Source organism: Acyrthosiphon pisum, chromosome X, assembly GCF_005508785.2.
Source record: "Acyrthosiphon pisum isolate AL4f chromosome X, pea_aphid_22Mar2018_4r6ur, whole genome shotgun sequence".
NCBI classification, from domain to species: Eukaryota; Metazoa; Arthropoda; class Insecta; order Hemiptera; family Aphididae; genus Acyrthosiphon; species Acyrthosiphon pisum.
The window spans coordinates 42,723,936-42,749,955 of record NC_042493.1 but is presented as its reverse complement, the minus strand read 5'-3'; the positions used below and the strand labels follow the sequence as shown (position 1 = coordinate 42,749,955).

Sequence of the window (26,020 nt, the reverse complement as noted above, 5' to 3'; positions counted from 1 at the left end):
GTATAGAGGGAATTTTCCCGTTAATCTTTTGTCGTTGGTCAATCATCTTCCCATTGTGCATTCGACGGACGACGAGAGGTTCTGCGACTCGCGAACAAAAAAATTTTTTTCTTCGTACCCGAGTTTATTTGAGTTTATCGATTATTTATAGTTTCTAGTTTCCCGTATTCTTGGTGAACGATCGATCACATTAGTAATCTTATCATGTTGTGTTAGTTATTCAATCGCATTTGTGATGTTGCCCGAAAATGGTTTGTATAGACGAAGTAGTTGCTTACTTCAAAACACTTAAAAGCTACGAACGGCTTTGGATGATGTGTAGACTCCAAAGCCACTGTCTTCCAATTGAATTGAGGTACCTCGGCACTTGTTTAGATAACTTGTCTAAAAGAGATATTCACATATTGAAGAAATTGGAACTCGAAGCCAACGATCCAGCCAGCGTTAGTGAAGTAGCTTGCAAGTGTATTTGCGATAAAACCGTTAGGGCAGCGGTTATCAAGTATTTATCTGTATTAAACACTAATAGTACAAAGTGTTCCGAACTAATTTATAAAGCGCTAACAGACGACAAAGGTTTAGAACGCATATTTAAGTGTCCAAAAGCGTTCTTTAACGATAAAAACGCATTTGAGGAGCTTATGGTATTGTACACATTAGCTGTAAATCATCCAGCATTTATATTTGAACAAAAAACTCAACTAGATAGCATATTCAACTGTATTAAGAAAGAAAAAGAGAGACAACTGTCCAAAAAGAAAGGCGGTGATCTAGACAAAGAATCTTCTGATATTTTAGAGGTATGTACATTTTATATATCTATACACCTTAATAACTTTTTAATAATACAGGCCCAATCAGACAAATGGAACCTCAATAGGTCATTTATTTTATTAGGTAGTAGAATATTGAATAGTAAGTGGTGTACCTATACTGTTTTATATAATTATTTTATAGTTAATTAGATTATTATTAAGATAAGTAGGTAGGTAATAAAAGTTTTATACATTCAAGTTGATGGCTGTAATATATATGTACATATTTTCAGTATAGCTTCATATTGAGATAATGTGTATTAAACTGACATGAAACATTATGTATTGGAACAGTACTTCATGCATCTATTCCTTTTAATATTATTACTTAATATATTATATTAAATATAAGAACTGTGTCATTCATTCTTAAAATGAATAATAATTTTTTTTTTTCATTAGGTACCTAGTTTAATAACTTGAAAATAAGCCATTTGTTTTATTTTCCTATTTAAGTTAATTATTACAGTATTGATTATTTTTTATTTCATATTTATTAACTTGTGTACATTTTATGTCATGAACTAGAATATTAATAAAATTAATTTTAATTCCCGGATAGTCCCAAGACATGAATTAAAAAACAGCAATCAATTTAAAATTAATAATACATAATTTAAATGCAAAATTATTGTGGTAGGTACCTATTAAGTTTTTTTGGGTTGCATTTTTTGTCTGAAAGCATAATTATATTTATTAGTTTAATGTCAATTAAAACATTACTGATATTAATAAATTATTAATAAATAATTAATACATTTTAATAAATTTTTAATACTTGACTACATTAGGTACCTAAAATCACAAGGATTGTATTTGTTTTAATTTTAAGTAAGTACCTACTTGAAATGTTAAATATTAGTTTATTATTTTAATCGCAATGAAAATGGCAAAAAAAAAATAATAATAAAAGTTTATACCTTTGACTATATAATGTATATTGTATACAATTATCTAGGAGAATAATTTTATTAATAACCTCGTTAATAACCTTACAAAATGCAATGGTTTACCAATATCAAATAAACATAAATGTTAGCATGATTTAATAAAAACAGATGGGTTTTTATGAGATAATATAAAACTTAAACACCTTAGTTGAAAATGTTAAATTGTTAACATCAAATTATGTTTAACTTAAGCCTGTTATTTAGATTTTTAATACAGCATGTGAGAGTAGTTGTTTAATCAACATTTAATGTCAAAAAGTGGTTATTACTAGGAATATTAAAAACCAATTACACAAAAAAATTGAAATTGTATCGGTAGGTACCTACCTAAAATAATTTATGATAATTTCAGACAGGTATTTTAGTTATTTTCATGTTTTTAAATGTAGGTACATGTTACAATTTTAACTAATTCCAAAAGTTATCGAGATAAGATGACTTTATATGACTTTTTAAGACAAATCATAGCTTAACAATTTTTTTAAAAAATATTTTGATATAATGAACCTAATGAACATAAACTAATGTATTAAAAAAAAAAATCCAAATAGAAACCCAGTATCGGAGTATTATATTTGTTACATACCTATTTAAATATCAATATTTTTTGGTTGAACAAATCATTGTTCGGAAAAAATTATACCTTACTATCTAGTTTTTTAATTATAGTAAAAAATAATACGTTGAACTTAACTGTATTTTAAATTATAATATAATTGTTTCTACTTCTATATATACCTGCTTGTTGTTTATGCATCAATCATATGACCTTGTCATGTTAGCAGCAAAATTGAACTATTTCTAACACCCATAATTAACAATTAAAACTTTAATATGGTTATTGTCATTGCCAAAGATCACAATATTATAAGATGGTATAAGATGTGTATGTATTTTAGTCACAACTAGGTAGCTAAACATATTTTTTCATATAAGACTATAAGCTTGAATTATAAACATTAGTTTTTTTTAATAACCTACTTAAAATACAAAATACAAAAGTGTACCCACCTATTTTAGATGTAAAAAAAGAGGGTTACCTATGTTTCAATATTTTGATTTAAGACAATCTCAATAAAAATGTTTCAGTTTTTAATTTTAAGGTAACATTACCTATATAGATCATTGGAATAATAGTTAATATAATTAAACGTCCTGGTATTTACTTATTATTTTATTTAGATTAATAATTATTGAATACCAAGATACTACATTTGTTTTTACTTGCTTATATTTTTTTATTAAATACATATTTTACAATATTAAAATGCATTAAAAAAAAATAGTTGACAAAGGTATTGTGCATTTATGTCAAATGTTTATTTTGAAAATTTTAATCTACTAATTTTGACCTCTTCCAATAACATACTTATCATTGTATTTACTTATATAGGTATGGTATTAAAATGTACCTATATGATATTAAAGAAAAAAAAATACTAAAATATAATATAGTTGTCCACTTTTAATTGGGATTATTAATAATATTATGATCATCAGTTTGGTTTTATTTATTTAATATAAAGTCAAGTAGTATCTAGCATTTTTTCATTGAAACCTCTTGAGTGTAATTTAATAGGTGATATTAGTTTTTAAATTTTAAAAAAACTTAGCAGATTTATTTATATACAATATATATTTATATATCAATTGGTACAATTAAATAATTTATTAATTTAATTAATTTACAATTTTTCACATTTTATTCTTATTAAGTACCTATAATTTTTGTATATTTAATGTGTGTAAGTTGTTGTAGAGAACTAAATCTAAATTGTAACTTAATAAAATAGCTTCGGCAATAAAATTATATGGTTGCGACTACAAATATTTAAATATTGTAAGCAAATTATATACTGATTCATAACTTAGACTTAATCTTAGTTAATATTTTACTTAGGAATTAATTATAAGCGTAAAATATCTCATATTTATATGAGTGCTTACAATAAAAATAAAATTCATCTTAATTTTAAATGAATTCATTTCTTTTCAAGCTTTGAATTAGTTTAAGGCTAAGTTAAACTAATAGAAAGGATTTGAGTTTGGCAATGAGACCATAATAATAGAATTATAAGTAAATTTCCACCAGCTATGAAAATGTTGTATACATTTAATAATATTACCTACCTTCAAACTTCAAAGACGCATAATATCTTTTTTAGAGTTTAATTAAGATTTCCTTCAATTTAAAATATTAAAGAGTGTGGTTTTAGGATTTAACACTTCTAAGCATAAATATATATATATATATATTTACTCACATAGGTATTATAAAGGTTTTTAGAATCTCCTTTTACTTGAATATTGATTCAGGAGTACCTTTTTATGTATAGCTAATAGATATAGTATGGAAATTATTGTATTTAAAATATACATTATTTAATTATTTAACTTCTGCAGATTTCTATACATATATTAAAAGTAACTGTGGTATATTCTTATACTAAAAGTTTTTTATTATTATTAAGTTAATTTAAATAAACAATATGATGAATGTTTTTGATTTAATATCTTATGTACGTACTCTTAAAATGTTGTTAATAATTCTAAAAATGAGCACCGAGATAAGATGATTGTTTTTTTATGTTTTAGAATATCAACACCATGATTCCACCACCCAACTATATGTATCAGCAAACTCAAGGCGGGCCAAATTATCCTCTGAATAGAAATGGCTATTTATATCCACGTCATTGTAAATACAATTTTCATTTAATAATTTAATTTAATTTGAAAAAAAATTAAAATTAAACATTTACATTTCAGATTATCCATTTCCTCCTGTAAATGTTCCACCAATGCAAGTTTGTTATGACTATCCACCGCCAACAGCAGTTTCAGGAATTAGAGGACCCCATCAAGCTAATTTTTCAAAATCTCCAAGTCCAGTTTCATGGCCTCCGCGCACATTCCAAATAAATCCACGCAATCAACCACCAAACATAAATTCAAAGCAAAGGCATCCTACTCCACCAAGATATCGTAATCCTTCAGATCCTAGTTATCCATTTTCACAATCGTGGAACAACTGGAACATGTATCAAATGTCACCGCATAATATGTATGCCAATTATAATTATACTCCAGGCATGGTAAGTACCTAATATTATAAATTAAATTAATTTACAAAAACTAACATTGATATTAGAATCGTAAATATTTCTCTATATTTATACAATTCAAATATTATAAGTTATCTGATACTCAAGGATCAAAGTAGATGTGGGGTAAAAATGTTATGTGGACCATTTTTATTTGTCTTAAAATATTATGTAGATTGTAGATATTTTAATGAATTAATTTAAAACCATTTTTTGTCATGCTTTTCTCGATGTGTTAGGTATGATGTAACATTTTTACCAACAATTTATTGTCATACATATATTTTGGTATTAAGTGATAATTAAATATTGATAACATGCTCATATGAATAAGGTAAATTAATTTATTTTAGGATTATAATTAATAAAGTATGGATTTTGAAGTACTAAAAGACTAAAAAAAAGCATTTAAAATTAGGCAATAAAGCTCTAAAAATCATTAAAAAATAAAAATTATATTATTAATTTTATGTTTATGCTAATTCGAGTGCTAATTAATGTTGATGTAATTTTTCCAATGATTAATTCGTACATTTAATAAACTGATAATTTATAAAAGATAAATAAAATAATAGTACCTGCTTAAATAATTTCCTAATATTATTGTCTGTAATGCATTAAACAATTAAAGTTTTGATAGTCTAATACGTTTATATTTTGAAAAAACTACATTCTACGGTGACTTTCAACTGAGAACATTTGATTTCAATTTTTAAAGAAAATTGAAAAACAAAAATAGTATGAGTATGTTTTTAAAAAATAATTAGTTCACTAAATATGGTCAAAGTTCTAAAAAAGCATAAAAACCTGGATATTAACCAAAACTAGCCCAAAAAAAGGAAAATAAATTGATTTACATTTATTCTGTAATATGAATAACATTAATTGCTGATGAATGATAATACATGGTTTTGAACTAGTAAAAAAAAGCAAATTCCATCAAAGTCCATATTTAAGTTATAAATTTACTCTGAATTCTTTACTAGCCACGTTTAATTATTTCTTAACATTGAAATGATTAATAAAGGTATTAAAAAAATTTTTTTCAGTGATACCCAAAAAAGTACATTTTATTTAATTATATTGCATTAAATTTTACCCTGATATCTGATGTTTCATCTAGTATAAATTTTTGTTTCATCTATCATTTTTTTTTTTTAAATAAAAAAATATTTAAATATTAGTTTAACAACATGTAATGAGTACATTTATGTAATGTAATAAATTGAATACATTGTTATTTTCTATATTATCTATTGAATATAAATGTAAATATTATATAATGTAATCGGAAGATTAATTTGTAACTAATAAATAAAATTGGTATTAATATATTAAAGCTTTTTTTTATTTTTTTAATGTACTAAAAAATATTTTAGTACATAATTTTATATTATAGTATTGATAGTTGGATTTTCTTACTTAATAAACCTTCAGATTATAAAATATTTTCTTATTAAGCTTTTACATACTGAATACATTAAAAATAATACTCAATGCTCCCTTAAATTTTTATAGTTATTAATTATTTAGTTTTTCACTTGTAACTAAATTATATTATTTAAAATGCATAAGCAAAAGTAAATAAGTTAATAATTCATTGTATATTCAAATTAGGTTCCTTCTTTCTATCCTGAAAATGCTATGGGTCGTAACTACCCAGGACATGGGACAAAAAGTAAACATTCAACTGTTAATCGATATCAAGATCAATCTAAAAGCCCAATGCCGCCACCAGTGCCTGTGGTATTAAATTTAAATTTTGTTGCTAAAATTATTATTAATATTCATACTTTTTTATTTACAGTCTACTTCTCCGATTAAGGTTGACACTGTAGTCAAGAGTACCAAGCCTCTTTTAACAAATGCTACAACAAACTCTACAAATGAAAACGAATCTATTCTTGAAACACATCACCAGATGCCTTCATCATCAAAATCTTCAGAAGATTGCAGTCAAAGTAGCTCTTATAAATCTATTAACTCGTCTAGTTCAGATAAAATGTCAGGAGCTTCTCCTCAACACGCAGTTGAGGATAACTCAAATAATGCAAGTCCAAAGTTAGTTCAATCCGAAAATCAATGTCAAAATGCTAGTACAAAAGAGTTTAACTCAAAGCATACTCTTGAAAACAAGATACAGCCAGACAATAGTGAGCAAATAATTTCTACACTTCAGCCAACATACTCACCGCCTATAAACTCACAACAAATGCTTTGTACTACAGATACAAACCAGCAAACAACTGCTACATTAGAGCTTCCTAAAAGCGAATCCACAAAAAATATTGATCTCTCAACGCTTTCAACTGTGTTGGACGACGGAAAAAATAAAGAGGAAAAGTCTACTGTCTTGTCAAATGATTTAATTGAGGAAAAGTCTAAACCTAATTCTGATCACAGACCACAAAATACAAGTAATTTATCTTAAAATGAATGATTAAAACATGCATAATACATTATTTTAAATATCTTTAATTTTTATAGAAATTCCAGTGCAACTTGAGACTAATTCAACAAAAGTATATGAAGCTAAAGAACAAACAGTTGGTGCTACTGCAAAACCAATGAACAACACTTTAACAACAACTAGTTCTTATAATGCGCAAGCCAGTAAATATTACAAGGGTCGTCCAATACAATCTCAGCCGAGGACTTCACGTGAAGGAAATATAAATAATAGTTATAATAGGTAAAATTGAATTATATGAAAGGTTAATATGAATGTTATAAGTTAATAGGCAATTAACGATTTAAAACTCAATATTAAATATTTTGTTTTTTGTCGATTAATTTGGTCAAATACTTATGTATTTAGACTTAGAGGACCCATGTTAAGACAACAATTCTAATAAAGACATAAAAATAAACTGTTCAAATATTTAATATAAAATTTTATAATATTAAGTATAAAATGAAGCAATCCAAACAAAAATCAATTTTTGTTACAAGAACTGCCAAAAAAAAAAAAAAAATGATTAACATTACTAAATTTTATTTTATTTCTTAACTCTTGGCTAGCTATATCTTAATAGTCTTGTAATAATAGTTCTCAAATATTTTAGATATATTAAATTGTCTTACGTTTGAGGACATTACAGATGCGTTTTTTGTCTCTGTCTTACAAAGGCGTAACATAGCATATTTATGCATAGTTCACATTTAACTTCATTAGTTTAAATCAGGGCTTAAAACCGGTAACTGGTTTGTAACGAAAACCTTATCAACGATTTTTAAACGATTAATGGTTATCATAGTGTTTGAAATATCTTTAAAGAAACGGTTACCGGTTACCAAAATATCAAAATTAAACGATAACCTGTATCCGGTAGCCGATTACTGACTTAATTGATAACGGTTTTAAGCCCTGATTTAAATACTAACTTGAATCGACCTATTATAAGACTTGATGGTAAGAACATTATCTGTGTTTGTTTGTGGGGTTTCTTACTATAACTTACTAAACTTGCTACAAAATTGAACTATCGTAAAAAAAAATAAATACAAACAATAATGTTCTTACCAATAAATTTCATAATAGATCAATTCACTCTAATTTTTAAACTAACAAAGCTAAACTTGATCTGATGAGCGTAAATTTGCTATCTTACCACATGTGCTAAAAATTAAAAATAAGATATAATTTAAAGATATTAATCATTTTTTATTTTTACAGTGTTTTGTCTTCACAAAACTTTATTTTTGTTTAGATAACTTAATTTTATACTTAATATTTTTTATTTTTATTATTATTTGAATATGGCTTTATTAGAATTATTGTTTTAACATTCATATGATAAACTATATTCCTACTTTAGATGAATCAAAATCAAGAAATATATATATATTTACATATATTTATCTTATTTTTGTTATATATTTTTCTTGAAAAAGTATTCAGTAAATTAAAAAATTATTATAGTTACCATCAGATTGAAACAAATTGATAATTATCATTAAACCAGGGGCATCATTTCAATTTTTTTTTGTAATATATTGTACATTATTAATGACTTATTGACACAGTTAATAGGAAGTTAGACAAAATAACACTTTGATTATAACATAAACATAATACTGTAATGATTAATCTATTTTAATTCATTGATTACGTTTTTATTGAAAAAAAAAATAATTAAAAGATTATTTTTTATTAGTACTAATGTGGAGAGATAATATAATCAAGCAGTGTAACAATTAAGATATCTAGATATCAGATTTATTATTTTATTTAGTAAATATTTAAATGTAGGGCAGTAATAAATATAGTGAATATCCAAGTTAAACATTTTTTGTTTTTATATTTAAAAATAAACAAGTGGTAAGAACTAAACTATAGTACCTAATAGTTGGTTTTCAGTCCATAATAATATAGTAAAATTAGTTTAAAATTAACAAAAACAGACCCTATTTATTTTTCTGTTTTCCGCATTTAAAACAAATGTACCCAACATAGGTAGTATTTTCTAGAGCACAATATTCTTATCAAATTATTAGTTTTTTTTTTTTTATGATGTTACGGCTGTCCTCAATAGACCAAACATTTATTAGAATACGGCATTTTAGGTACACAGATATACTTTGCATACTGCAAATGACGCCCTTGAATTAAGCAATTAACTTAAATACTTAATACATAATAATTAAAAATATAATTTTTTAATTTACATAAAATATATTCTCATAAATACTAGGGTAAACAAGTAGGTAAATATATTAATACTTTTTTTTGTTTCAGAAAACCTATGGCAGGGGCACTTGCAGCGTCATCTTTTAATGAACCTGCAAGGGAAAATGTTCATAAAACTCATCCTAAAGTACCTAACAGTGGTCAACAATACTATACTATGGCATATGATAATGGAGCAAGTGCTCGAGGTTATAATGCTCAGGCATATTATGTTCATCAACCTCAAACTTCTCAACCGATGTCAGGTTTTTCTCCTATGCCACGACAATATATACCCCAACAACATGTTGTTCAATCTCCTGAGTATCAGCAAGTTTATCAACAACCTACTGAATTTGTTTATTATCCATCTTCTTCACAAACGTTTTATACTACAACGCCAGTCTTAATGCAACCTCAAGTGTTGGCTTATCATCCTCCGAAAGTATCATGCTATAACTGTGGAGGACAGAATCATACAGGAGCTGAATGTACTGAATTGACAATGGAAGAAATAACAAGTAAAGGTAAATTACAAAAAAATCAGAAAAATTTTATAACATCCAGGTAATGAGATTTTTAATTGCATTCATAAATGTCATTAAAACATTTTAAATATAGTGACATCTTTTAGATTTTCAAGTAACATTTAACAATTCTCAGGTTTGCTATTCATTTAAATTATTACTATTATGTTTTAAGGATGTTACACCTAATTCAAGTAAATTTGTAATTAATTTTATTTAAACTAATCTGTTATAAATAATAGTCAAAAAATAATTTCTATAGTTAATATTTATAGTATCCAAACATAATTTGAAAATTAGTAATATTATTAGGAGTAATGCAAAAACTAAAGATCAACTCTCCAAAGATATGATTTTTTCCTCTTATTGAAAACCTGTAATAATCTCTGTAATAAGGTATCAATAATTATTAATAATAACAAAATAATATTTATATGTTATTACTTTAGTAACTACTTATAATTGTATTAACCTTTATGGTTCATAATGTTCATTATCCTAGTTAAGTAATAATGCGCTTTCTTTCGGCAAATCAGTTATACATTATTATAAATAATGTATAAATTAATGTCAATTAATGCCTTAAATTTACCTAGTTTATACTTTACTTTATACTTCAATACATTTTTCAGGTCTCTACGAACATCATTATGGACCATCAATGCCAGATGGCAGACCCCGGAATTGACGGTTATACTGGAGCAATTGTTATTCATAATCACAACAAACAGGATGACTTGAGGTAAACATTTATTAGTTTTGATATAACTAACATTTTTATCAATATCTTAATAAATATAATAAATATTTGTTTCAGACTTCAAGGATGGTGAACTACCAACACCCTCTCCTATAGTATTAATTTTAATTTAATTTAAATGATGATTCCTCGATTCGTTACCTGTTGTTTCCAAATAAATAAGACTGGGTAATGTTTTTCTTCCATACTAGTATTTTTTAAATTAATAACGCTAGCAGTATGATAAAAAAATTTAATATTAAATTTAATCAAACACTAATTTATAACGACTTGTCGTTTCCTCTTATTTTAAATTATTTTCACCAGTCACACTATAATAATCCATTCTCGATATTATTTCTAACTTATTGAACCGTAGATCCTATAAGCGTTTCTCATCATCTCTCCACCCCTAAATTATATCTTATCGCGAATCAAATGTTTACAACAAAACAGTTGTGATAAAGATTTTAATTTAAATTTAATAATTTATACTATGTGTAACATTCCCTTTTTAATTTGACACCACTTGTATAAACTGGTACCATTTTAAATATTTTTTTCTAAATTTACAGATTATAATAATATTATGTAGCTTAGAAAACGGAAAACATCATTACGTATTATTATCATGTTTTTATATTATAATTATAAATAAATATATAAAAAAATATTTTGTTTAAAGTGTTTAGTATCATAACATTTTTGTTTACCAAATATATTTATGTGTTTAATTTTTTTTATTTTATTCATATAATGTTTTGATGTATTTATTTTAATAATTTTGGTAGTATAACTTTGACTGAATTTTAATTATTTTCTGTCAGGATTTAAGTGACTTATTAGACCTGATTGATGCCAAAGTTACGTTATAATTCAAGGGATCTTTTTTCTAGGGTTTGTCAAAAATCAGAAAAACTAATAACTTTATATTTTTAATAAGTCATTTTTTATCAATATAATTTTCAAATAATTCCACAACTTGAAATGGGTCCCTAAATAAATCGTAATTTATGTGATAATGTTTTGAACTAAGACATTTTATGTATAATTCTTAAGAAATAACTTGAGAAAAAAAATCTCTTATATGTTTTGAATATTGAAAAGATTAGTTTGAAATAAATATTACTTCTAGTCATCGGAGAATTAAATTAAATATGACAAATCATTTTAATTAATTAAAATGTATATTGATTAAAATTTAATTGGTCACTTACTCGATGTGTTTTCATACTGGTGTATTTAATCACATGCAGTGAAATGAAAGATCATTATAGTGAACCATAATAATGGTTTAATATACTTTTATAATAGTAAATTTCTACCTATTTTCATAAAAGTAAATGTTAACAAATTTCATTAACTAACTTTTATTATGGTTTGATTTATAATATTTATTTTAATATGATATCCATTTGTATAAAACAGTTAATTCTATCATATACTATGTCAGTTTGTCTCAATATGAATAAAAATATGTATCTATAATTTAAATGTATTAAAAATAAAACATTTATGTTAAGTTATTTATTTATGAGTTTAACCCAATAATATTTATGTTATATTTCCAATTAAAAAAAAAAAAAAACATTTTGTTATTAGATACTCATAAAATAAATATGTACATAATTGCACTTTCTCTTATTATATTATGTATAATTTTTAATTTAATTTAATTTAAGTTTAGTAATATTAAGAAGTTAGACGTAAGAAATTTAGATTAGGTCGTATTTTATATTAAACCTTAAAATACATTCCCTTTCCAATTCATATTTTCGATACATTTATTACATTAAAATATTTATACAGTCTGATTTTTTATTATTTGACATGATGAATTTCGGAATATTTGTTTTTCTTTTTATAGGTATTATAAAGCTGTAAAGTTTTTAATTGGAAAAGTATATAAAACTTGTATCTAAAAATGTAAAAAGAATATATAAATTGTATTAAATATTCCGAGATACCTAATTATTGTCTTACTATAAAAAATCCGTCAGTATTTACACATATATTATTATTATTATTATGATTATTATTATTATTATTCATTATATTACATTTTTATTATCAATAAAAACAAACTACTTCCAATTGTGTTATGATTATTTATAGTAAAATTAATTTTTTTTTCTAAAATTAAGGCTTGATATTAATAGTTAATAAATAAAATAATGCTATTATTATTTTTAATGTATATATGTATATAATTAACATAAATTTGTTTACATTAAAGTCTTGAGTGGGTTATTCGATAATGTAACACAAAATAGTATTTAATGTATTTATATACAAATTCAATAAATTCTTTAATCTAGATCTGTGGTTCTAACCCGCCAACCCGGGGATTATTATTGGGTAATTAGTGTCTGTAAAAGAAATAATATATTAAGATGTAATAATATAGTAGTGACAAAATAACTAGGATAGAATAATATAAAATCAAATTATCACAAAACAGTAATGTTGTAGCCATATGGTAGGGGGAAGGCACTAGAGGCAAGTCTAATAATAATGAAAAAAAAAAACTAATTAACTAAGTACTAACAGTACTTAATTTTATTAGTGCCTTTTATAATCTATTTTTAACATAATATAGTATAATTACATAGTTTACCAATAAAACATAATTACAGTTTATTATATTTGTATTACATAAAATTAATTTTTTTTTTTTATTTTAAAAATTAGTTCATTTATTAAATTAAAAAAAATATACAGTGTGTTTAACGATAAAGGTAACAATAAATATTTTTAACAGATGACCGAATTTCATTTGGAGAACTTAATATTATATCTATTTTTGAAAAATTCTTGCCCATGCGCAACAAAATAATTTATTTTTGATTTGTTACCCACTTTTTTTGATTTAGAATTGGAATTACTGAGAATGAGCCAACATTTTGATTTATGCATTTTGTATTAATTATCATATTTTTTTAACAGTATATCAATAATTTGGTGAAAATAATGTAAATGTGCTTTACTTACGACCCACACCAGACTTAAAAATAAAACATGCAAAACCACACGGAAAATTGTAGAACTCAAGATTGACTGTTAAAAATATGATAAATAATATAATATGCTTAAATCATAACTTTGGCTCCCTCTCAATAAGTCAATTTTTAAGACAGAAAAATACATAATGAGTCCAAGATGCTTAAAAAAATAAAAGTAATTCAAATATTATTTGGTTGTGCATGCATAGAAAATTTAAATTTTTCAAAAAAAAGGTGTATTATTAAGTCCTTATGCAGTAAAAAAAACCCAAATGAAAGTCAAGGTCATGCGTTTGAAATATTTTGTGTTGCCTTTATCGTTGAACACACTATTATTCTGGTGTCAATTGTTAATTTTAATGTTATTTTATAACACATTTTTTCATTTTAAAAAATAAAATGTATTTAATTGGTTTTAAACATTCCTATAAAAATACACAGCTTATGGTTACTTTAAATTTGATAAAATCATGCAATATATTACTGCATGGTTGGCTAACTATTAATAATCATGAATAGTAGCAAAACATATTTTTAAACTGAATTATATACAATAGTTTTTAATAACTTGCTTAAGGCACAAAATTGAACTGGTTAAAAAATGGTTTTAAGTATAAAAGTTTATGTAATCTGAATAAAATTTGGTTTTTAATAGTAATCTCAAATTCAAGTTTTGGTAAAAAAAACTTTCTTAATCTCAGTTCTCAATATAATATTATTATTTATTAATTTAATTTACTTAAATAGGTACAAACTTGTTATATTTCATTTACAATATTAAGTATTATTAAAGATTCAGTAAAGTAAAAAATTATAAATTTACATTCTTAATTTCTTAGACATTTAATGCTTTTCAAATGTGAGTATTCACACATAAATTATTATTATTCATTATTCATTATTAATGTATATTAATACACTAAATGTGTATTATAAATAAAAATTAACTTATTTAATTTGTGATTTGATTATAGCAAGTCAAATTAATATTTTTCCTTAGAATTTAGTATTGTCTTAAATACTTAATAGTTGATAATTAAAATATTGATTTTATCATTTTCAACACCTAATAAATAGGAAAGTAGAAATTTCACTTTATTATGATTTTAAATATGTAAACATATAAATATAATTGTTAATTATACCTAGACTGTATTTTTGATGTAGGTACTGTTTATTAAAACTCTAATTATCTGTAACTGTAAATAACCAGACAAGTTTTTGCAACAATTATTTATCACTTTTTAATTAAACTATTATAAATGAAGTGAGAGAATTGTAGTTTTACTAAGGACTATGGATTTATTATATGATGACTTTATTAAGACTAGAAAATATAAATAATAAGAAGAAAAATATGTAAATTAATTGGTGTAAATGCATATTTTATGATTTAGTGCATATATTTAACCAATTCTGATGCTTACCATAATTTAATTATTAATTTTACCGAAATATAAAAATATTGAAGGATGGTTGTTAGATGAAAAACCAATTTATCTCATTACCTCTACATCAAAAATGATAATTCGTAAAGACATAGCAATAGTCAGGAATAAACCTTAGCGCCACTACAGTATAATAAGACTTCTGAAAACATATTAATTTTACTTTGTAACAACTTTTCAATCTATTTCATTTATTTACTTTAATTTCATAAAATATATTTTTAAAAATGCTTAAACTTTTAGATCTCAAATGTCAATATAAAATTTAGATGATTTATACCTTGAAATTTAAATACATTTTTCAGAAATGTGATGGCATTATTAATTTTATTGGGATAATGGATAAAATATGTCTTGGTTTTTTTACAATAAAATGTACATATATTTTTTGTCAGTTTGCATTATTTAACAGTTAAATTTGTTAATTTGTGTAAATATTAATATTTTTTAATTTTAAAATTTGAATTCAATTTTTGATTATCTATCGTTGATCACATAACTTATGATTATGAGCTATTTGCAAAGACTAAGTAGACTAAAGTTTAACTTTTGAACTTCACTATCATCAAAAATTAAAAATTATAATATTTTAAATATATTTGTTTAGGTTCAATGGAATTTGGCACACATCCGGGGCGTCATTTGGATGGGGTCAGGGTATATGGTTGCACCCTTTACTTTTAAATAAGTCCCAATTGGCCTGTGAAATAATACACTATTATTTATATAATTAAATTAAAATAATATTTCAGATTAATAAAATATAGCGTTCTATCAATTAATAATTGAGTAGGTAAAGGTTTCTTTTATCGGTCAAAAAATATGTAAAACATATTTTTATAATTTTTACACATGGGTGATGGATCCTAAACTATATCATTGTTCTTAAAGTTGTAAAATAGGTAGCTAACACTTAATTATATAAATTTAGAAATTTTATTTTATACAGAGTACATATTATATCACTCACTAATATGCATTATATAGAAATTGCCTATACTGAACTCCTTAAAAACGGTTGGTATCGAATTCCCTTTACATTTTCCAACCTCTGGACACATATTTAACTTACATATCGCAGTTAACCCCATTTGAGATTCTGAGCGGAGCGAGGAAGCTATTGGTTTTACAATGTTGTTTATTTTTTTTTTTATGTATATCTTGTATACAAAATTTCTACCAGGAGTGTTTCGATTTCAACATATAGCATATATTATATATTATTTATTATAACATATAATAAATATTATCTTGTAGAAAATTGGATCAGGATTGTACTTTAGAGACTTCATTTTTCGATTTTATCAATAGTTATTTAATGCCACGGGAAAAACCATCGAAAAATTACGAAAAAACGCTAAAAATGGGATTTTAATTTCTAACGCTTTATGTATAACCATAGAAACGAATAATAATATTATTATATTATAATATTAATTCAACTTACACGATATAATAAATAATAACAATATAGAATATCCAGACTGACAAAGTGACAAACCGTCTCCGCTCAGAATCGTTTTTCTTATACAATGATATTATATCATTGAATTCAAGTCTAATACAATCCATTATACAATGACTCACTATTGTAACCTACTGTACAGAAGAACGACATCCACTTACCTTCTTTTTTAAATATATATTTATTTTATATAAACTTACAAAATCGATGTTGTAAATATTATGTCCTTTTTTATTGCTGCATTAAATTTGTCTTCTTAAATGTTTATTGCATGATGCATTACTTATTGATTTTCACAGGTTAAGTAATCAATTTTTTATTGTCTTTCAATTTTTAAATTGCTTTTTGCTTCTTATGTTGATGCAGTAGTCCATGACGTATGGAAACAATTAAATGCACGATAATATACATAGATCCATCTATTTTTATATGCATGGTGAAATTTCAAAATTGCCTGCTAGAAACCTTGCACAGTTGCACAGTGCACACCCCACAAAAAAACCCGCAATTACGTCCCCAGCACACATTAGTAATGGTTGATAAATATTAGGTATCAATAATATTTTGTAATTAGAAAATTTTAATCGTACACATATTTAAAAAGTGAGAATAAGTAAAAATATATTCGTAGATATGTTGTGTAGAGGAAATAAAATAATAAAAATGAATATCTGTTCATTCGATTTTGCACTTGAATTAAGGTAAGATATTAAATAAGATATTTTAGTGACCATAACATGTTCCATAGATGCGTACCTATCAACTTCAGTGCCTGGTTTCAGACAATATCACGGTAATATAATATTTTTGAGAGCGTTAACAACAAATCAACTTAATATCGTATCTATGTAGGTACTAATTCCGTCGTTCCTATTTATTTTGTAGCATATTTTCCCCTAGCCTTGCAACTAACTTTATTTGTTTACTCAGTATAACTCGCAGCATGTTTTCATTGTACCGTTATTGTCTTTCACGCGATAGATATCTAATAATAGTATTCATCTAAACAATACGCGTTTCGCAATGTCAAGCACGAAAAAAGAAAAAAAAAACACAGTTACCGCGGTAATGCGCAAGCCATGTCCCAAGTCAAAGAGACGATGGGTCGGTCAGGACGAAGACGGCGCGTCGAAAATTCTAGTTCGCTCAGATGGACTGCTGAAGATGGCAAAGGCCGTTATGGGGGTGGCCGTGGCCGTTCTGGACAGTGCAAAGGAGGACGTTCTTGACATGGCGGAGGAAGCCGTTCACGACAAGACAGAGTTGGCCATGCAGGTGGTGTACGGAGGCAGTAGCAGCGACGCCATGTCTAAAACCTTGTCCGCGTATCCACCTGTTCCGCGGCACGCCGTGAACAGTTCGTGGAAAAGGGTACCGTTAGCTCCCGTGCTGACGCTGAGCGTCGTCAACGACGTCGTGACGTTGGTATGGGACGAGCGGGCGACGGCGTCAATGCTTCCCAAATACGCGCGCGTCGAAGGCTACGAGCTCTTTGGATACCGTGGCGACACGCCGGTGTCGAGCGACGCATGGAAAAAGATAAAGTACTTCAAAGCTGGCCGGTTGCCCATGAAATGCAAGTTGGTATACCGAAAGAAGGACGTCGTCCACAACTACGCAGTGCGCGCTGTAGACGTACACAAAAGATGCGCCCCCTGCGCCGTTGTGCAGACGATAACCCCGTCGAGGACTTGAATGATACGTGTATTTACCCACCACCCTATGATCTGTTACTATACCTACCCGCCCGTGCCTTACTTACGATCTGCACAGTTTGTTTTATCTAATGACTGACACGCAGAAATCTCCCTGCACGAGTCTCACCCGCCCCCTCGAACTTTTTTTAATTGTAAATATTATATTTTTATTCGAATAAAATATTCAGTGTTTTGCTAAGACAATATAAAAAAAATAATGATTACCTACCTTACTTATTTGTTTTATTTTTGTCATAATCTGGTTGTAATAATGAGGTTATAAAACTTCTATATCTAAAATATATTAACTACAACAATTAATTATAGATGTACTACGTATTTATACAACATTTGCGCATATAGGTATTGTAGACACGTCTGTATTGAACCTATAAATCCATATAAGTATTATACACTATAGGTATTTGACAAAGCATAAGGAACCAAACAGTATAATATATGCATAGATATGCATTTACGCAAATATAATCCAAACTAAATATAGTAATTCTATAAAAAAAATATGCCATCATTACGAAGCAGATAGATGGCACACATATTGCACCATAATATGAATAAAAGAATTGTTATTTCAATAAAATGTAATGCGAGAAAATTGTTTAGTGACATCCAGTAAGCGTTAGTAACAAATTGTATCGATTTTGAGTATTTTTTATTGATGTAAAATTTATCTTAAGAGGATGTCACACCCGCATACGTTGTCTCCGTTTTACAAAAGTACGACATGGCAAAAACTGTTTTGCGCGGGACAACTTTTCTAGCACCATATTTGTTATAGAGCTACCAAATTTTCACAACACGTAAAGAAGAAATTTATCAGTGCAACAGCGTGCTCTTTTTTTTAATAGCACTATCCAATCATTTTTTATAAGCAAATAAAAAAAAAAAACAAAAAAAACAAAATGTTTAGAACCAAATAACTTTTATTGTATTTATGTTATCTAAAATATAGGCACGCTGTTGCAAAGATCATTTTCCACCCTATATGTTCAGAAATTTTGGGGTCACTACTACAAACACAAAAAGATAAAAGTTGTCCCACGCAAAACAGTTTTTGGTATGTTGTACATTAGTAAGACGGAGACAACACATGCGAGTGTGATATCCTCTAAATTAGACAGCCGATTAAAAATCTAATCGGTGGTTTAGTGGCTAGATAATAATGTTAGTTGTTTATCAATATTTCATATTTCGTAAGAAAAAAAATCAAAATTCGCCACACCGGCCAGACATGATCCGTTTATGAGTAAATACACAAAACACGATGTAGAAAAGTTATAATGTATTATTCTCTACATCGTGGCAAAGAATAAAGTCTAGGCGCCTATAGAACACTAGGGGTACAATTGAAATTATTTAAATTTCGTAATAATCAAGCCTGAGACAAGTGCATTTGTATCACTTTCCTGCTAATCCAGAATGACTTTGCTACCAGATCGCATCTCGTCGTAACAAAAAATTAATTTATATCTCTTTACCACCAAATAAAACAGAAAATATGTAATTTAGCTGTACATACTAACTCAATTTTTTTAAAAATTGTCACTATTATACCACTTATATTCTAGGCGCCTAGTATATTATATAAGTCTTATCGGTCACGGCGTGCCAATGTCCAATCCGTAGGTACCTACCCCTACCATTAATGACCAAAAATTGAACTATTCAAAATTTAATAATAATGTATAAAAATAATTATTTATGGTTACATTCAAAAATAATTGGTATTTTACCCAAAGCATAAAATAATATTAGATGCAGCTCATAATACAAATATTAGCAAAAATAGGGGTTTATAGTTTATTCCGTTCCACTCTACCACCACACGGCGAACATAAATTAATGAGTACAAAAGTCAGTCTTGGGTAGTATTCTGAAAAAAGTAATCCAAATACAGTATTCAGAATACTTTTAAAATACTTTTTCCAACAGTATTCTGAATAACTATTTAGAATATTTTTGAAAAATATTTTATTCGTATAAAAAATACTTATTATTTATAATAATTGTTTGCTTGTTTTTCTGGACATTTTTACAATATTATATATATTTAAAAATTTTAAATCAATTATCAAAAATTTTAATTAGATTATACCTGTTTAGAATTATTAAATTATATATTATATGTTCGCAAATTTTCCCGAAGAAAAGTATCAATGGTTTAATAGTTAAAACAAAAATTAAAAAATATTTTAAAAGAATTTGGAATATTTAAGATGCTTTATTTGAAATACTATTTTTTCATAAGTATTCGAGTACCTATTTATTTCGAATACTTTTTAAGAGTATTATACCCAAATTTAACAAAATTGAACTACAAACCACGATTATTGAATATTGATTAAAGATTTAAGATTGTATACCCTAGGTAACATAATTATGTCTATTGTCTTTGATCGTGGGTAATACACTAATACGTAATCGTATCGTTATTATAGGGCCCTCAGCTCTGCAGTTTTCTGCCAAAATAGGCCTATCTTATATCAACTGTACCGAACATCCTAGTCATCGGATACAACTTCTGAAAATATATTTGAATTCATCATGAAATTTTTTTGAACTTTGAAGACTACTTTGTCACTTTTTTGAAAACTGAACTCCTTAACCCTTCAAAATTAAATTTTGACATTTTTATTATTAACAATTTTTAATAAATTGTAATATTTTGATTGAATAATTGATTTGAATATGTCAGAAAGTCGTTTACAAGTAATTTTGATGACAAATTCAAATATGTTTTCAGAAATTTTATCGGAAGGTTAGTTAATATGATTGGAAAAATATTGAGACTTTTATCAATAAAAAATAAAATAATTAATATGTTTTGTGTAATTTACAAACGTTGTCAACATGACGTACAAATTTACAAAATATGTACAATATTATGCACATGCGACTGTGTAAGAGCTATTTATTTATTTTATACAGAGTACATATTATCATTGATTATACTTAGTATTATACTATGTATAATCAATGATATTATATTACTCACACTAATATATATTACATAGAAATTGCCTATACTGAACTCCTTAAAAACGGTCGGTATCAAATTTCCTTTACATTTTCCAACCTCTGGACACATATTTAAAAACAAATATATGTGTTAGCTTTTAGGTAATGGTGTAGATTGATAGATATATCGGAAAGTTAATTAATACAGATTCTGTTATTATATTATTTGAAAAAGATAGAAGTGATAGATTTTATTTTACTGTTTGTATTATTATATTGCTACAAATACAAAAAGAAATTTTGATTAATTTTATTTTATTTTATATGCTTAATATTATCACGAAAAAGAAATTGCGATTGATTTTATTTTACTGTTTGTATTATTATATTGCTACAAAAAAGAAATTGTGGTTGATTTTATTTTATTTTATATGCTTATATTATCACAAAAAAAAAAATTGTAATTGATTTTACATACCTACCTATTATAAAAAACAATTGTAAATGTTTCAAAGCAATACTGAAATAGGTATAATGTGTTATTAAGTAAAATATTGTGCAATGAATTTAGGTAACTAGGTACCTATAATTACCTAGGTATAAAGTTTGTGAAATTAATTAATTCAATTGCATTTGGAGTTTGAAAGGTAGGTATAATTTTTTATTTTATATAATGATTATATTTAAATGATATAGATACATTTTAACTATAATAGGTAAATAATATAATTTTCAAGTATAATTTTATTTTTATATATTTTTAATTACCTAAATAATTAGTAAGTACCTACTTAGGTACCTACCTATAACAATTAACTAAATTAAATAAACAATTTAAAGAGGGTGTCAATTACTGAAATCTAAAAATCAGTAACTGAATTATAGTGCCAATAACTGTAGTTTTTGGTCATTTTATATTAAAGTATTAAATACAAAATATATATTAAATGGATTTAAAATATGATTACAGATTGTGATAGATTACAATATTTTGATTATAATCAAGGACGTCACAAATATATTAATGATAAAATGCTTTGAAATTAAATTTTTGCTTAAAGTGCCAATAACTGTATACTTTAGCCTATATCGCTTGAAAATTAAAATATTGAATAAAAGCCAATGCTGAAGCACAGCTAATGTAATTATCATTCTAATATCAAAACTAACAGCACACTATTGAAACTAGTGAACGAAAATTTGCTATATCGTACGTGTGTAAAACGGAGACAACAAATGCATGGGTAGCATCCTCGGGCAGTCATATTTTTATCATTATTCATTAGATTTTTATAATATATCATTATTACCTACTGTACTACATTAGTATAAAAATTATATTTAAAACACTACTTTATCATTGTAAAATAAAATAAAATACCTTGTACTATAATTTTTTTTTAAATATGAATCCCACATTCTAAAAATTGTTTAGGGTCTAGGATTTAAATATTTAACGCACCATTTGCTAATGAATAAATTGTCAATAAATTATATAATATCATTAATTCATATAATTTTAAACATATTTCATATAATTTTATATTGTTTAATCTAAAACAAATTACTATCACACCAATTAATTGCATATTTAATGAATAGGTCCATAATATAAAAATTAAAAATACATCATTATATATTATTAGCATATAGCATCCGCATAACAAAAAAAAAATAAATAAATAATTCGCTGGCATTAAATATTTATAACACTATAAGAACTTAGTTGTATAATTAAAATTAATGTATTCAATTTTTCTTGAGTCTGGGTAGGTAGTGCACGTGCACTTGTGCACATATACACGATGAACAGCCACTGCACCAGGGTTAAATGATTGTCATCTGATTGCTGGTCTTGGCGTGATAAGAGATCAATTTGACAAAATATAGCCCTTCCAATATCCAACTGATCTCTTACTACTCCAAGACCAGCAAACTCTCTAGGTTTACACCTAATCGTTTTTGAAGTGGCTGAATTCTGAACCAATTTTTGTAGATTAAAACGTAGGTAATGCTTCAATTATCTGTTCTTTGCCTAAAAATATTATAATAATAATTCTTAGTAATGATGGTATATTTATTTAAACAACATAGGTACATTTAGAAATATTGTTTAGAAGAGGTCCTTCAGATATTATATTAAATAATATATAAGGCTTTAATAATGGAAAACTTACATGTGTTATTAATTCTGGCAGGAAATCATTTCTCTGATTCAAATTATGTTTTACCCATTTGATCACACAAACAAATACCTACAATAACACATATTTAGAACTATAATAATCATCACAGAATCCCAATATCCCATAAAATAATTAAACTTTCTGCAGAATTACAGTATTACTATCAAATCGTTTTAATTCAAAATCATTTTTTGTATACAAAAATTTTATATCATTGAATTCAAAATAATATTATAACTCATCTGTCACAGCGATCACACCTGTCACTTGCCAACTTATTTAATGTCGATTTTCCATACAAAATATCAAAATGCAAATTACCAATTAAATTTGCTTACTTTTTCTTCAGACGGAACAGCAAGGCCATTAGAGGAAATAAGTTTCACCAAATCATCAGAAGATAAAGATAGAAAGTCTTGGCATTTAAATACTTCTCTGAAAATAATAATCATTATTTTTATAATTACTGATATTGTGAATTAACTATTAAGTTATGTTAAGCCTGAATGGTATCCATTTCTTTTTTTGACATAATACATTTGAAAAAATTGTGATTAATTTTAATATCATCATTGTGTTATAACTTAATACTAAATTTAAGTACCTTTTACAGGGTAAAACTAAAAAGTGGGCAAGTGGGTGTCGCTCTGCTGTAGAGTAGGTTACAAGTGGGTCACTGTAATGGATGCTGTTAAATTTGAATTCAATAATATAGGTAATATCATTGTTGCCACTTGGGCTTGTTACGATGATGCTATCCAAAAACGCCTGGTATGTATGACATAGGCAACTTAATGTGCGCTGGCCTTAGATTGACGGGGTAGGCAACAAGATACGACGATGACGACGATAGGAGGGGACCAAAAGAGACTTAAAATTATGGGACCAACCGACCAAGGAAGTTGAATTTATACACGGGAATAAGGAAGATGAGTTTAGTTATAAGAGGGAAATTTCTTGGTGGCCGGTTTGGTGCAATGACCACCAAGCTCACATAAATCGGACGAATACTTAAAATCTATACTTAAATCTACGACGACGATGATGATGTGGAACGGATGTGCGAACGGACACGAAGACCTTGGCGTCCTCTCCCACACCACAGCGGGTGCTGGCTGTCTTATGCAGTGAATGCTGGCACCAATCCCGATCTCAGGCTATTGAAGAGCACCGTCCAACGTTGACGAGTTAGTGTAAAAAAGTACGCGATAATACACACCCACAAATACAATAAAAAACTGACAATGATGGTTTTTTATTGTGATAATAACAACAACACGATAATATGTGTCGCAATGACAGGACAGGTAATATATATCTCGTATTTCTTAACGTGTTGCCGCAGTGGCAACAAAAATAAACGATTTGGCGTTGCTTCAATAGCAAAAAAAAAAGCAATGAACAACAAAACGAAACTTTTTTCAGTTGTAATACGTAAAATGTGTATACAAAAAACTTAATGAAAAAACTAATAACAATAATAAGGGCGTTGGCCGCGGAATCACAACAAGACATTTGTTATAAATGATAAATAATCAGATGATATTAAAACAAAGACAATATGACCACAGAATAGATGAAATTATTATTATTATTATCATCTATTCTGTGATATGATGACAACGATAACAATAATAATAAATTAATTTATATAAGTAGGTACCTACAGGTGATTATAATTCACATACCTATCGAGTAACGGTTGTGGGCGAGGGAGAGAGATAAAGACGAGTCGCCGGCGCCGTGGTGTTCCGTATATCGCATAATAATAACAACAATGTGTTGCGGCAACAATCATTGTAGGTATAAGAAATACAAATTCTGATCGAAAACGGTCAGTCAGCCTATGATATTACTTATGATTTATAAGTACCTATATTTGATGATATTATTGCGAATAAAGTAATTCATATATAACTTATTAAGTGGAATCTTGTTTTAAATTTGCAATCCTTAGCTATATAAATTTCGAACATTTTATAAATATTTAACTACAAAATAATTATTAAATTTTAAATTTGATAAATTGTGTCAAAAATCAAACTTTAAATTATTACAAAAAAAAATCGTGACTACCTATGTATTTTTAATGTTTTTAAATTGCATTTGTAACAATATATCAGGAGCCTCGTATTACATATTTACATTTTCACGCTTTTTAGCCCAGAGGATAAAATTTTATTGATATTTATAGAAAAAAAAATTAAAAAATTAAAATTTGAAATTGTCCATAAACAGATCAAAACTAGTCAAAATATTTTAATAATTTTAAGGTGTATAGAAAATGAGAATATAAACATTCAGTGACGTTTTCATGTCTACAGTTTTTCGTTTTTGAACTACAACAAAATAAGAAAATCGCTACATGAGAAAACGAGTGAACTTCCAAAAAATTTTATTGACTATCTATAAAAAAATGCAACTTTTATTCAATTATAT

At 26.2% G+C, this 26,020-nt stretch overlaps 1 protein-coding gene and 1 non-coding gene across 3 annotated transcripts; one reads left to right on the top strand and one right to left on the bottom strand.

Annotated features, from left to right (window-relative positions):
* Nucleotides 1-42: 42 nt before the first annotated feature.
* LOC100169251 lies at nucleotides 43-12,898 on the top strand. 2 transcript variants are annotated; one of them, XM_001945790.5, is made up of 10 exons: nucleotides 43-800; nucleotides 4,361-4,463; nucleotides 4,535-4,860; nucleotides 6,487-6,615; nucleotides 6,677-7,022; nucleotides 7,098-7,286; nucleotides 7,357-7,561; nucleotides 9,608-10,065; nucleotides 10,698-10,807; nucleotides 10,883-12,898. In XM_001945790.5, the coding sequence occupies exons 1-9, from the start codon at nucleotides 249-251 to the stop codon at nucleotides 10,751-10,753; spliced, it is 2,364 nt and encodes a 787-aa protein (XP_001945825.2). In that variant the 5' UTR covers nucleotides 43-248; the 3' UTR covers nucleotides 10,754-10,807; nucleotides 10,883-12,898. The 2 variants fall into 2 exon arrangements, with proteins under 2 accessions (XP_001945825.2, XP_008178433.1); XM_008180211.3 differs by having other exon boundaries at nucleotides 6,677-7,286.
* A 10,354-nt stretch (nucleotides 12,899-23,252) lies between these two features.
* Mir3025 (microRNA mir-3025) lies at nucleotides 23,253-23,317 on the bottom strand. Its single transcript, NR_040189.1, has one exon. It is a non-coding gene; the product is annotated as a microRNA mir-3025 (primary transcript).
* Nucleotides 23,318-26,020: the final 2,703 nt, after the last annotated feature.